Here is a 13614-nt window from a genome sequence, read left to right on the forward strand (position 1 = left end):
GACAGGGCTACTAGCAATGGGATTGTACTTGTGATATTTATCATAAATAGCTGCTTGTTGCTATATGAAGTGTGATCTATATCATAGATACTGAAACTTATCTTATTTCAAGGGGTCGAATGGATCCTTTTTACGAGAGCATCCTGCAGGACGGTTTCGACCGTATGACTTGGGGGGGGGGGTGAAGACATGGGTACCCAGGGGGGTCAACCGACATTGCACAAGTGGAGATGTCGCAGTTCTAGCAGCCTGCTGGTCTTGGAGGGCAGTCGGAGTTAGGCCAGTTTAGTCTCGGGAGCGATGAAAAGGGCAGGAAGAAGGTCACCTCGAGGAAGAAGAAGAAGGTGGATGCGAAAACTGATAGGACCAAATGGACAGATGAGGAAGATGAGTTGTTGGTGTCGGCGTGGCTTAACGTGAGCCAAGATCCGGTTGTGGGCACAGATCAGTCAAGGGAGACATATTGGGGCCGTATCGCGAAGTACTTCAACACTTATAAAAAAGAAAGCATGATGCCGAGGACCGAGAAAGCGCTCATAAATCATATGAAGCTCATCACGGATGCCGTCACAAAATTTACGGTGCATTACAGGAAGGTGGAGCAGCTGAACCCGAGTGGCACGAATGAACGTGACAAGGTAACTCTTCATTTCAGTTAAATTGTCCATGCATGTATGGGCAAACATGACTTCTATTTACATGCTTCGCAGATGGCTCGAGCGTGCTCTGCATATAAAGCAATCGAGGGCAAACCATTCGCGTACACACACTGTTGGGTCCTGCTGGCCGAGCACCCAAAGTGGCATGCTCACGAAACGGCAAAGGCGCAGAAGGTCTTGGATCTTGCGGAAGCACAATGCAGCCAAGCTGCAGGCAACGACGTCCCAAAATGATGCGGCTTCCAACGCGTCGACGGACCTTCCCCGACCTATTAGCTGTGACCAAGCCAAAGCTTCCCGAGCCCGCAAGTCACCGTCGCAGTCTTCAATTCCTACTGTGTCCGGAGGAGCATATGAAAGACAATTGCAGGACATCAGTGAAACAAAGAAAGTGATGGTGGAGCTTAAGAAGGAGCAGCTGGAGGTGATGCGGCTCCAAGCCATTGTCCGAATGAATGACCAAGACGAAAGAATTATGAAGGTTGATTTGGACACCGTTTCGGGACCCCTGCGCGAGTATTATAGGAAGCGCCAGGAAGACATAATGGCGCGGTGGAAGCTCCTGGAGGACCGAGCGTAGCACGGATGAACTAGTCAAGCATTTGTTATTTCGACTGTAATATGGATGGACATGTGTGTGTGATGCTACTTAACAACGTTTGGAACATTTACCTTTGCTTTGTAATATTTGTCACATTCAAGTACTTTCATTGAGGACTGCAATAGTGGTTCATGTATTGATTCCCAGCTACATTGCACACGGTGCCTGCGTAGTAGTAGCATTACAAACCAAAGTACATGCCAAAGCCGACCCTACTGGAAACATAAAACCAAAGGACATGTCAAAGCTGACCCTACTGGAAACATAAAACCAAAGTACATGCCAAATCCGACCCTATTGGGAACATAAAACCAAACTACATGCTTGAAACTAGCTTATGGAATACATACTTTCTGAATTCTACTGTGCTCCATGAATACTCCAAAGGTGCTCCACAAGGTCAGCACGCAATTGGCAGTGCACTGCACGGTTGCGGATAGCTTGAGTTGTTTCAACATAATGCAGGACACCTTCGTCACCACTTCGATGGACTTGAGTTGGTTCCCCCATGAAGTCGAACACCTGCACCGGGGAAGCGGTACCGCGCTCGTCCTCAATTATCATGTTGTGCATAATAACGCAGACGGTCATGATATTGTGCAATGTAGACTGATCCCATACTCTAGCCGGTCCGCGAACAATAGCAAACCTAGCTTGCAACACACCAAATGCACGTTCGACATCCTTGCGGAGAGCAGCTTGCATCGCGGAGAAATGGATGCTCTTGTTGCCTCGTGGAGCAGAGATTGCCTTCACTATGGTCGCCCATTCGGGGTATATGCCATCACCGAGGTAGTATCCCATGTCGTACCTGTTACCATTTATGCTGTACGACACAGGTGGGGCAGTCCCATCGATAAGCCTAGTAAATAAGTTAGAGCGGTGCAATACGTTTATACCGTTAAGACTCCCAGGCATGCCAAAAAAAGCATGCCAAATCCATAAGTCATACGACGCAACCGCCTCCAAAACTATAGAAGGCTTGCGAGTATGGCCTGTGTACGCGCCATCCCAAGCTTTTGGACAGTTCTTCCATACCCAATGCATGCAATCGATGCTCCCGAGCATCCCGGGAAACCCACGGCGCTCGCCTTCTGCCAGGAGACGGGCGGTGTCAGTTTCATTGGGAGCCCGGAGATATTCTTCTCCGAACACCTCCACAATAGCTTGCACATATTTCCGTAATGCCATCATCGCCGTGCTCGCCCCTATCCGCACGTACTCGTCAACTACATCGGAACTGACTCCGTATGCTAGTTACCGTATGGCCGCTGTCATTTTTTGCAAGGGGCTAAGGCCGAGCTTCCCCGTTGCATCCCTTCTCTGCCTGAACCAGGTGTCATGCTCCTCCACAGCGGCCGCAATATGCAAGAACAACCGCCGCGACATACGAAACCTGGGTGCGTGAACATACATGACTCAGTGTACACAAGGAAGGTTACGGCTTCCATTACAAAATCGCACTTACCTCCGACGAAACAGGACATCGCCGTACACAGGGTTGTCGGCGAAGTAGTCGTTGTACAGCCTAGCAGCACCTTCGCGGTGTTGCCGGTCTATAACCGCATGGCCGGGCATCGACCCACGCTGCCTGCTACGACGCACAGCTCCTGCTTCTTCCTCCTCGATGGCAATAAGCACAAGCAGCTCGTCCTCTTCGTCACTCGAATCTGAGGAGAACATCATCATTTCCTCCGAATCTGAGGAGTTCATCTTGTATTTGGAAAACGAGGAACTAGTGTGAGTCCGCTTTGAGGATGCCGGCCCTTTTATAGTGCTACAAATCTTCCCTACGAAGCCACACTTCAGTAGCTTCCATTGCAAGCCGCTTGAAAAGTCCAACGTTTCCTTCCACCACAAGCCGTCTACCCAGTCAACACTCTAATCCCGTACTGCATACGCCCATACTTTCACCGTATAAACGCATTCATCGCAAATATACGGATTCGGTACCAAATATATTAAAATATTGAAAGTCTGTTGGGGAAGGGAATAGGGAAGGGAATGCTGTTGGAGTGCAGGATCCTGAAGGGAATGAATCTGGGAAGGGAATCCTGCTGGGAAGGGATTTTGGAGTGGGAAGGGAAGGAAACGGTTGGGGTTGATCTAATTCCCATTTATGTTTAGCATTCCTCTCAAATTGATTTTGGCACCTTGTTCCCCATGACCCCCTCTTGTATCCATTGCAGGCTCTTCGATCCCTTTCTTGTGGACGTGCAAACTGTAGACTCCTCTAACCTGGTAAATAAAAATTGCTGCTGCCTTTGACTTAGAGGTGTAAATTAATTAATCTAAATATCAAATTAATTGTCATTGCCAGGCTCTAAACTTTTGCGGGCCCTGGACCGTCACCCGTTCATCTTGGTCCAAGACCGGCCCTAACACACTATATGTAGATAGAGTAGTATTGTGGTTTGTGTTTTTACTACCCTGTTTGTATAGGTTTGAAAACGGTTTTCTCTATAAAAAAGCTAAAAGCTATTAAAACGCCTAGCTTTTGGTCTGGTTCCTATTGCCTTTGATTGACTGAGAAAACGACTGTAACTGAAATGAACTAAAATTTAAAAAACAGGCTAAAATGAGCTTTTCTGTCTTTTGATATGTTAAGAAACTAAAAATTTATTATAAACATTAATTTAAAATTCAATAGTTGTAGCTGTTTTTTAAGACCAGAAACTTAGAAACTATATCCTAGACATTGAACAATAGGGTGAATACCCTTGAGCGGGCATGATCCAGCCTATCATGGCATGTGGAGCGGAGCCCCTGCATGCAACTGCGTGTGGTCAGAAATAGCCAAATGGGCTAGTCGTGCTAGCCTGGCTCGGCACGGCCCGGATACGATACGGCCCGATAGGCGCAGATACTGTAACAGACTGTGCTGTGCCGGCCCACGGTACGGTCCGTGAAGCACAGTATCGTGCCGGGTCAGCCCGGGCACGGTTGCGGCACGACGGGCCGTGCCGGGCCGCTGGGCAGTGGGGCAGAGAGGCAGGGCAGGGGCGGCGCGACCGGGCGGCGGGGCCGACGGGCGGGGCGGGGACGGCGGGGCCGACGGGCGGGGCGGGGACGGCGGGGCGAGGGCGGGTGGCCGGGGTGGGGCACGGGCGGGCGACGGTCGAGGCGAGGTGGGGAGTTGTCGGGGTGACCGGGCGGCGCGGTGAGGTGGCGCAGGGGCGGGGGGGGGGGGACGGCGATGCGAGGCGATGCAGGGGCAGGTGGCTGATGCAGGGCGGGGGCGGGCGGCCGGGGCAGGGCGGGCGACGCAGGGACGGACAGTCGGTGCGGGACGAGGTGGCGCAGGGGTAGGATAGGCTGTGCCCGTACCAATCCATCTAAATTGGACCGTGTTGTGCCGAGGTGTCGACAAAATACAGCCCAGCTAACCATATCATATCGATCTGACCTGTTTACACTCGTACCTAAACTGTATCTCATACCGGTCTAATAGACACGATATAATTGGCCATCTTTATGTGCGGTAGGCAGTAGCTTCCTGCAAAGCTGCAAACGACAGCTGACCCACGCCCTGATATTTAGCGAGGACAAAATTAAGTGGAAATTTCTTTCATTGCTGCCTACCTACACAGCCCACAGCCCCACACCGCCACACGGTGCCTGCCCCTCAGGCCCTCACCCTGCTGGCCTACTCCCTGCCTACACGGTGTCACATCAGAAATTGAAAGAAGGGCAGAGGGTTTTATGTCCCAGCAACGGCACCAAATTCCGTGCTATTGAATTTGTAAAATTCGCAAACGCACATCTTGCGCCTTACTATTATGTCCCAGTCCCACACGTAAACGCACATCTTACGTATCAATATAGGACGCCAAATCAGGTGGAGTAGAATGATCTAACAGTGTTAAAGACGTGACGTCTTACGAAATGATCTATTTCTATAAAATATTTTTTTAGAGAGTCTATTTGAAAAATTATTTTTAAAAACTAAAAAATTAAAAATTCCACTGCAGTTGTTTGCTTGCGGCTCCACATCTTGTCATCTTGTGCCGGCGCTGTGCCGGCTTGTGCGTGCGTTCGTGCCTTGGTGCCTAGAGCGACGGACACGTAGGCCACCGAGTCAACGGCGGCATGGAGGCGGCCGGGGACGGCGCCGGTGCCCATCGCGGCCTCGTCTGCGTGACGGGCGGCAGCGGATTCATCGGCTCCTGGCTCGTCCGCCTCCTCCTCGACCGCGGCTACGCCGTCCACGCCACCGTCAAGAACCTCCGTGCGTAACATGCTCTCGCCTCTCTATGTGGAGTGTCGCCCCCCACCACCACCCCCCTTCTCCACGACTCCGCGGAGTCAAATTCACTTGCATGCACACACGAGACGGGGCGAGGACGAATCGAAACGAGACTTCTTTTCAAGTTCTTGACCGGTTGTTTCTCGCAGAGGATGAGGGCGAGACGAAGCACCTGCAGGCCCTGGATGGCGCCGGCACGCGGCTCCGGCTGTTCCAGATGGACCTCCTCGACCCTGCCTCCATACGGCCCGCGGTCGAGGGCGCCCGCGGCGTCTTCCACCTGGCGTCCCCTGTGATACTGCGGACAGAAGATCCCGAGGCAATTCTTTCTTCATAATCATCCCTCATCGTCGCATAGCCGCATCTGGCAAATCTATTACATGGCGCAAGTGTAGGTGATCCTTGTAATGTGAATTGGTGATTCTGCTGCTCGCAGAAGGAGCTGCTGGAACCTGCGCTGAAGGGCACACTCGACGTCCTCCGTGCCGCAAAAGACTGTGGTGTCGGCCGTGTTGTTCTGATGTCGTCAAAGGCGGCCATACTGCCGAATCCTAACTGGCCTGCGGGTAAGATCACAGAGGATGACTGCTGGGCCGACGTTGAGCTCCTCAAGAAACTTCAGGTACAGACGTACGTACTGTAGCTTTTGCCTGTTAACAATGTTACTTGTAAAATAAAGGTGCAAATTGCACCACCACTACAATCTCCTGTGAGACAGGTGCAACTACATCTTAAAACTCGCGATATACAGTTGCTTAAACAGGTGGCAGAACTCGTTTATTAAGCGGTGCATGCATATCATGTCAGAATTGCGCGCACTGGTAGATTTATCGTCAAATTGCGATCTACTTGCTTGATCCTATTTAGACAACATGTTTTAGGATTCCCCTAATTTACTATTATATTTGAGGGTGCAGCTCTGGTACAACGTCTCTAAAACACTGGCAGAGAAGGCTGCATGGGAATTCGCCGTAGAGGAGGGGCTGCAGCTGGTTGTTCTCAATCCAGGGATGGTGCTGGGACCATTTTTTACACCATCAGTTAACGCCAGTATCAATGTGCTGCTGCAGCTTCTGGGAGGTTAGTCCTTTACAGCATCACAGCTGAGTTGTAAACTTTGCAATAGACAGATGGCACAGCTAGTTTCTAAGAGTGCAAACTACCCAGGCCAGAGGCTGGAGTTGGACTTCTACGCGGGGTGCGTTGATGTCAGAGATGTGGCGCTGTCACTGATAGTGTTGTATGAGAACCCATCTGCACAGGGACGCCACCTATGTCTGGAGTCTATGGAACCCTGGGTTGACTTCACCAATAAAATTGCTGATCTTTTCTCTGAATTTCCAGTTCACAGGTGATTCATTTCTAAGGACGCAGTGCTTCCATCACGCGGGCAATGTTATCCGCTTTGCTAATTTTTCTTTCTTTCTTTTCACATCAGAATCAAGGAGGACAAACATGGCTGGGTGGTCAGGGCAAAGGACCACTCCGGCTCCAAGAAGTTGATCGATTTGGGTGTTCTTTTCACTCCATTTGAGACCACCATCAGGGATACTGTGGATTGCTTTAGAAGCAAAGACCTCATCTAGCCTGTGAACATGTTTTATTGTATGCTTGGTTCAGACTTCAGAGAACTGTTGTACGACAGTTTCCCAGCCCAAACATGATAAATGGCAGAATGCATAGACATGTCTTCCTGGTTAATACTCGATAATATGTGTTTTCAAATGTTTTTGTTTCTTCTTAATAGTTCTCTACTTGAGCTGAAAAGTGTAAGAACTAAGAACTAGGAACCAAACATGTAAGAGCCCAAAAATTTAAATCCAAAACTAAAAAGACTTTTGAAATATCTAAGATAGCTCCTAGAATTTTCCCCTGTTTTCCCCTTGCATTTTGGATTTCCTGCATATTGAAATATGCATTTAACAATATCCTTGAACATTAGAATAATCAATATGCTAAAATGGCTAATAAATAAATCACCAAATTAATTCTCAAGGCTTCTGGAACACCCTAGTATTTATGGTGAATTTTCTAGACTTTTTTAAATCAAGTTTGAATGCAATTTAAAGCTACTTTATAACTATATGTCAGTTGTCGGCCCTGATTGGGGGTATGATAATTGAAGTGGTATCAGGGCCTTAGGTTTATAAACATCTAAGCAGCGCCAACCCTTATGGATATACATACATGTGCGGGTCAAGAGCGTGGACACTTGGCGCATGTTGGCTTTGTGTGAGCACACGGCATGGCACATGTGCCGCAATGGACGTGCAAGAGCATGTCTCTGGTTTTATAAAAGTGAATAATAAAAATGATGCAGGGGTAAATGGGTAGCACTGTACTACCACTTCGTGAATTATTTTCCTTCCCATTTTTTGTTTCTTAATTACTTTCTACATCGCTGATTCGGTTGATTAATTCCACCTCTTTTGTTTTATCTCATTGATTGGTGCACCATATTTCGTTTTAGTATTCTTTGTTCATATTAGTTGTTTTATTTTCCGGCTCAGTTGTTTAAAATCGATGTGTCCATGTATCGAGATGGACGAAAACAACCACATCTAAGTAAAGCATTGTTGGCTACTAAAGTTATCTTTTGCCAGTCTGTAACTGTACACATGTTCAGCCTCTAGGACTAGCTATCATGTTTGTAATGTAGATCACGTACTAGTCTAGCGAAAAACAATTGTAAGCATATAAGCTTGTTCATCGACAATATATAAGTGTGCATGTACAAGAACAGTAGCACACCTAGCTCAGAGGAGGTCGAAATTTTGTTGCAATGATATCATTCCTCTCTATGTAATACTAAAATGTAGTAGGGTATGCATCTTCTTGTAAATCTTTTCTTCTTGCATGCCTTATACTCTTTTCCATCTTCTAGATGGCTACTAATATTAATGGAGATCCATCTGCCACCCATGGTGAAAATAATGGAACTAATTCAGAAGCTGTAGGGTAGGAAAACCAAGTGTTAAGCCATACATCGTCGTTAGTACAAATGCTCTTAGGCATTTTGCAGCGTCAAGAGCAAACTCATGAGAGACAAATTGATATCTTGGAGAAGCTAGTACAATCAAAGGAGTCAATACTCAAGGCGGAGGAGAGGGCGCAATCCGTGAATTTTTACAACTCAAACCATCATCCTTCTCAGGGAGTGCAAACCCAGTAGATGCAGAAGATTGGCTCGCTGAAATGGAGAAGAAATTTGAGGCCATGCATTGTTTCGACCAAGAGAAAGTTACTTTGGCGACTTTCATGCTTCAATGCGGTGCATTTGATTGGAGGGATGCAAGTAGGAAAAAGTACCCTGAAGCTACCTTAATTACTTGGGAGTTATTCAAGGAGGAATTTCACAAGAAGTATTTTCCACCAACTGTGCAATGCAAAATAGAGCTTGAATTTTTATAGTTAAAGAAGGACCATAAAAGTGTGGTTGAATATGAGATGGAGTTTTCACGACATGCTCGTTATGCTCAAGCATATGTGCAACATGATGAGATTAAAGCCCGACATTTTGAGCAATGACGACGCCGACAAATTAAAGCACGTGTTGAAGTCTTTGAGTTGAAATCATTTCATGAAGTGGCTAACAAGGCTCTGTCAGTGGAACAAGCATATATTGAGGAACACATTGAAATTGAACGACAATGTAAGAAGCCTAGGACAGAAATCCAGAACCAAGTCACTAATCAGATGAAGATGACAGGAGATAAAAACGTTAATGAAAGCATAACATTGCTGCTTGAGAGTGCTAGATTTGTTATATGCCAAGAAAATCACCTAGCGTCCCGGCATGAGCATCGTAGAGGAAAATGTTTTGGCTGTGGCAAAGGTGGCCATGTTATTAGTCAGTGTCATAATCCGCAAAATCCGACTTATGCACTAAGGTTGACTATGCCTAAGGTAGCCCCTCCGCAGTTACCAGCGCTGCAGCAACCACTTTACTTACCAGCTCCGGTGCCAACCAATATCCCGGGTCAAAGTGAATAATCTAACTAACTCATCAAGGGATTGAAGGAGCTAACAACACGGTGATCAGAAGTGACCCGGAAAACTGAGGAAGATTTATAAAAATATTTCTGACAGCTAAGAAAATAGTGATTCGAGGATGAAATTTATTTAAGGGGGAGAGGATGTAATACCTCGTATTTGAGAGTGAGTTGATTATATCATATTAATAACCATGTTAGTTTAATGACCTTTAATTATACTTGAGTATGCGAGATCTTGTCCAAAACGTCAAGAATATTGGAACCGGAGGGAGTATTAGAGATAAGATAGTCGTATTTTAGTTGAGAAAGTTCTTTCACGGGTCTAACTAAATTATTTTAATAAGCATTGAACCGGGTAACCGAATTGTTTTGTTGTGTGCCTACACCTGCATGCATGTTCAAACGGCTAGGTGTATGTGGAATTTTTTAATAATATTATTTTATTAAAAATTTACAAAAAATAATAGTCAAATTCATAAAATTATAAGAATAGTTATCTGTCGGCCCATGAAGAACCAATTAGGGATTTGTCAGTACTTCGCATGTTGACTTTCTACAGGACAGTGGGCCTAGGGACCTATCGGCACGTGGAATGTCGGCATGTGGTGGACTCAGCTAAAGGGGTGCCACACAGAATGTTCATGGTGTGAAGGGCATGTTGACACACATAGTGCTGACAGGTGCCACGTTAGGTTCGTTAGTACTCTGTGTGCCGACATATCTTTATATATTTGACGGCTGCCGATTCGTCTCCCACGCACGACCGTACAATAGAGATGTGTAGTGGGCGGCGACACGCGGATGAGCAGCGGTGGGGCGGCGACTACACCGGTGATTTTTTTTCTTCATATTTTAGAAATAGTTAGGAACAGTTAGAAATTTAGGAATAATTAGAAAAAAACAGAAATTAGGAAAAATAGTAGGATATGAAATTAGGAAATAGTTAGAATAATAGTAGGTGATTTAGGAAAAAAGTAGAAAATAGTTAGAAAAATTAGAAAAAATGTAGGATACTTAAAAAAATGGTAGAAAATAGTTAGAAATTAGAATAGCTAGAAAAATTAAAAATACTTAGAAAAATAGTAGGAAAATAGTTAGAGAATATTAGAGAAATGTAGAATAGAGTAGATAATTTAAAAAATAAGAACATGAAATTTAGAATAGTGTATGGTTCGAAAATTAGCTATAGGTAGAAAATATAGTATAATTTGTTAGAAAACGTAAAATAGTCGGAAAAGTTCAAATATTTCAGTAACGTAGAGTTAAAATAGTTAATTTAATGTTCTTCAAAAATTTGATACTATGTAGGAATTGTATAATTGAATTATTGTGGATTTTTACAGTATTGTATTTAGAATGGGGGGGGGGGAGTTTTTTTTATTCATTTGAAATTTAGAGCATGAAAATTTAGATACATGTAGAATAGATAATTTAGCATAGAGTATACATAGTTCGAAATTTTTCAATAGTTAGATAATCTAGACTAGTTTGAAGTCCAATTGTTATGAATATGTAGTAGAAATATTTCATAGCTGTAGTCTCTGTCATCACTATGTGACTTCATATAGTGGATCGATAATGAGGAAAGTGAAGCATCTGTTTTCCTCATGCACACCCAACACCGGATGGCATGGAGACGATTCCATGAAATGAAAGCCAACAAGAGGAGAGACGACTTTCAAATGCCTACATGAGGAAGAACAGAAGAGGAGAGAAGAGCATAACCACCTCAAAGCGGGGGCGCGTGAGGCAAATAGGGATCAAAAGCGCAAGAGGGCATATTGGCTTCGTGAAGTTGGACCTGAGGCAGGGAGGATGGGAAAGTACTTACGCCACACTCAATAGAGTGTCAGTAGTAATCGGCTAGTTTTAATTCTCTAAAACATGTTAGATTTGTAATCGGTACATGTCTCGGTTACTTTCAAAATTACACCATACATACCAGTATCGTTGTTACTTTCTGTATGTGCCTTATTTAAATTTTCTAAGGCATGTTAGTTTTATCATCGATACATGTCTATCTTTGTTAGAGTCGATGCATGGTATGTGGTGCTTCACAAACTTTAACATTTCAATATTAAAAACGGTTTAGTGTCAACCTATGCTAAACAGGTCATTTGGATGTACTTTAGCTGGATGTGCCTCACTTCCCAAATTAACAAATAATATTACTAAAAAATCAAAAATTACTAAACTGCAATCTGTCGGTACTTCGTATACCGATATGCTTATCGGTACTTCGAGTATTGACATGCCTGCCGGCTGAGGCTTGGCTCGACAAACAAATCAATGTCCAACCAGGGACTTGTCAACAGGCAAAGTTCCGACATACTTTTTTGGCCCCACATGCATGCCGACAGGATCTCAGGCCTACTGCCACATAGGCTGTTGATATACGGAATACTGACAGGTCACTAGTCGGTACTTCACGTACCGACATATACCTATTTTTGCAATTTTATGAATTTAACTATTATTTTTTAATTTTCCAATAAAAATATTATTAAAAAAATACTCGTTGTATGTGAGTGTGAACCTGCTTTGTAGTTGGTTAGAATATTCATGGGGCCTGGCTGTTATAGAGGGACGCATTACTCAAAAACATTCTGATGTAACACTGATGGTAAAGAGGAGAGCGGCCCTATTGGTCGGCGGCTGTGTGGTAGGGCCCAGCTGTCATAGGGCAAACAAATTTTAATCAGGTTACCAACCTACCTTTGCATTAGAAGTAAGCAGCCAATAAAATAATCGACGTTGGTCCGAGGCAGTGATCACGAAGAGGACAAGACTGGTCCGTCGACGTGTTTTCTTACCGCATACGTGTTACGGCTGCATTGGCCTAGCTTCAAGCGATTGGAGTTTTTAATCGGCTGAGTCCGGTTCACTGCCCGGCCGAGTGACCATCTGCCCGAGCTCTGCCCATACATGTAAACTTACCTAAAGACATCTTCAACAAATACTTAAAAATTTATCTCTTATAATACTATTATAGCATCCTCTTACATTATTATAGTATTCTTTATTTTTTTTATCTTCAACAGCTATCCTATTTCTTACATTCTACTACTCTTCTACTCTCTTCAGACCCACAATCAACCTCTATAAATAGTATTATGATTGCTACAGTATTTTAATAAATTTAGAGTATCAGATTCTCTCTTATCAATGCTGTAACACTAGATACAGCATCTGTTAAACAGCACATTCGAGCGCTACAGTATTTTTCGGTACTATAGCAGTGGAGAGTTGAAGATGGATCGTCACATAGAGTCCGCTCATCCCAGAGTTCCGGTCGCGTATGCTGGCGGAAGAACAATGTTAGATATTGATTGTAGGCAATGATAGTGAGCAGTAATTCGTAATAGTGATCGGTACTATTGTACAAGTGGCTCGACCGCTATAGAAACATAGCTGAAGAAGCCGTTAAGTGTTGTCAGAATACTACTCTAAGAAAGCAATAGAAATAAATATTGGTCGGGTTATGTTAATTAAGGCAAGTGACGTGTGTGTTGTTGGCATATTTACATTCTGCATGTATTTTATTTTAACATTGTTGTATAGTCTCTATAAGCAAGCAAGATATGTTATTAACATACTAACATTTTACGTTTATTTTTACGTTTCAAGCGGTTGTGCTACTAATATTATATTTATGTGTGTATAGTTGTTAGGCCGCTTACATTATGCGTGAGTTTAGTATTTAAATTTGTGATGTAGCTTATATTTGGCACGTGTTTTATAACTAAAATTAATTATGTCGTTTTTCTACATGCAAGTTATATCTTAAGTTGGTGTAATATTTGTATAGTTATGATGCTTACATTCAGTGTGTATTTTATATCGGATGTCGGTATGTTGTCTCTGTGTTGATCTTATAAATTGTTGTTACGATAAAAATCGTATTATACCGTTCATAGTTCAGGTATGTAACTATCTAAGTTCTCCAACAGGGACAACTCTAGTTCTAAATAGGATGTTTGGTGATGAATTCATAGGAGCGACCAAGTACTAGTATGTCAAGAGATGCAATTCATGAAGGGCTAAAGAGCTATGCTCTTCTAGAACATGTATAGATGTATGGTATTCTAGTAGAGATTGTTGATGTCAGAGTAC

At 44.2% G+C, this 13614-nt stretch overlaps 3 protein-coding genes across 3 annotated transcripts; 1 reads left to right on the plus strand and 2 right to left on the minus strand.

The window, feature by feature from the left end:
* Positions 1–1620: 1620 nt before the first annotated feature.
* On the minus strand, positions 1621–2973 carry LOC133907585 (uncharacterized). The gene is made up of 3 exons (XM_062349659.1): positions 2729–2973; positions 2522–2656; positions 1621–2122 (listed from the first exon to the last, which is right to left on the minus strand). The coding sequence occupies exons 1-3, from the start codon at positions 2971–2973 to the stop codon at positions 1621–1623; spliced, it is 882 nt and encodes a 293-aa protein (XP_062205643.1).
* A 1073-nt stretch (positions 2974–4046) lies between these two features.
* Positions 4047–4595, minus strand: LOC133907594 (vegetative cell wall protein gp1-like). Its single transcript, XM_062349669.1, has one exon. It carries the CDS (start codon positions 4593–4595, stop codon positions 4047–4049), a length of 549 nt encoding a protein of 182 aa, XP_062205653.1.
* A 658-nt stretch (positions 4596–5253) lies between these two features.
* Positions 5254–7217, plus strand: LOC133910143 (phenylacetaldehyde reductase-like). The gene is made up of 6 exons (XM_062352658.1): positions 5254–5488; positions 5656–5825; positions 5943–6128; positions 6424–6586; positions 6674–6857; positions 6945–7217. Exons 1-6 carry the CDS (start codon positions 5350–5352, stop codon positions 7090–7092), a joined length of 990 nt encoding a protein of 329 aa, XP_062208642.1. The 5' UTR covers positions 5254–5349; the 3' UTR covers positions 7093–7217.
* Positions 7218–13614: the final 6397 nt, after the last annotated feature.

Source organism: Phragmites australis, chromosome 2 (assembly GCF_958298935.1).
Source record: "Phragmites australis chromosome 2, lpPhrAust1.1, whole genome shotgun sequence".
Lineage (NCBI taxonomy): Eukaryota > Viridiplantae > Streptophyta > Magnoliopsida > Poales > Poaceae > Phragmites > Phragmites australis.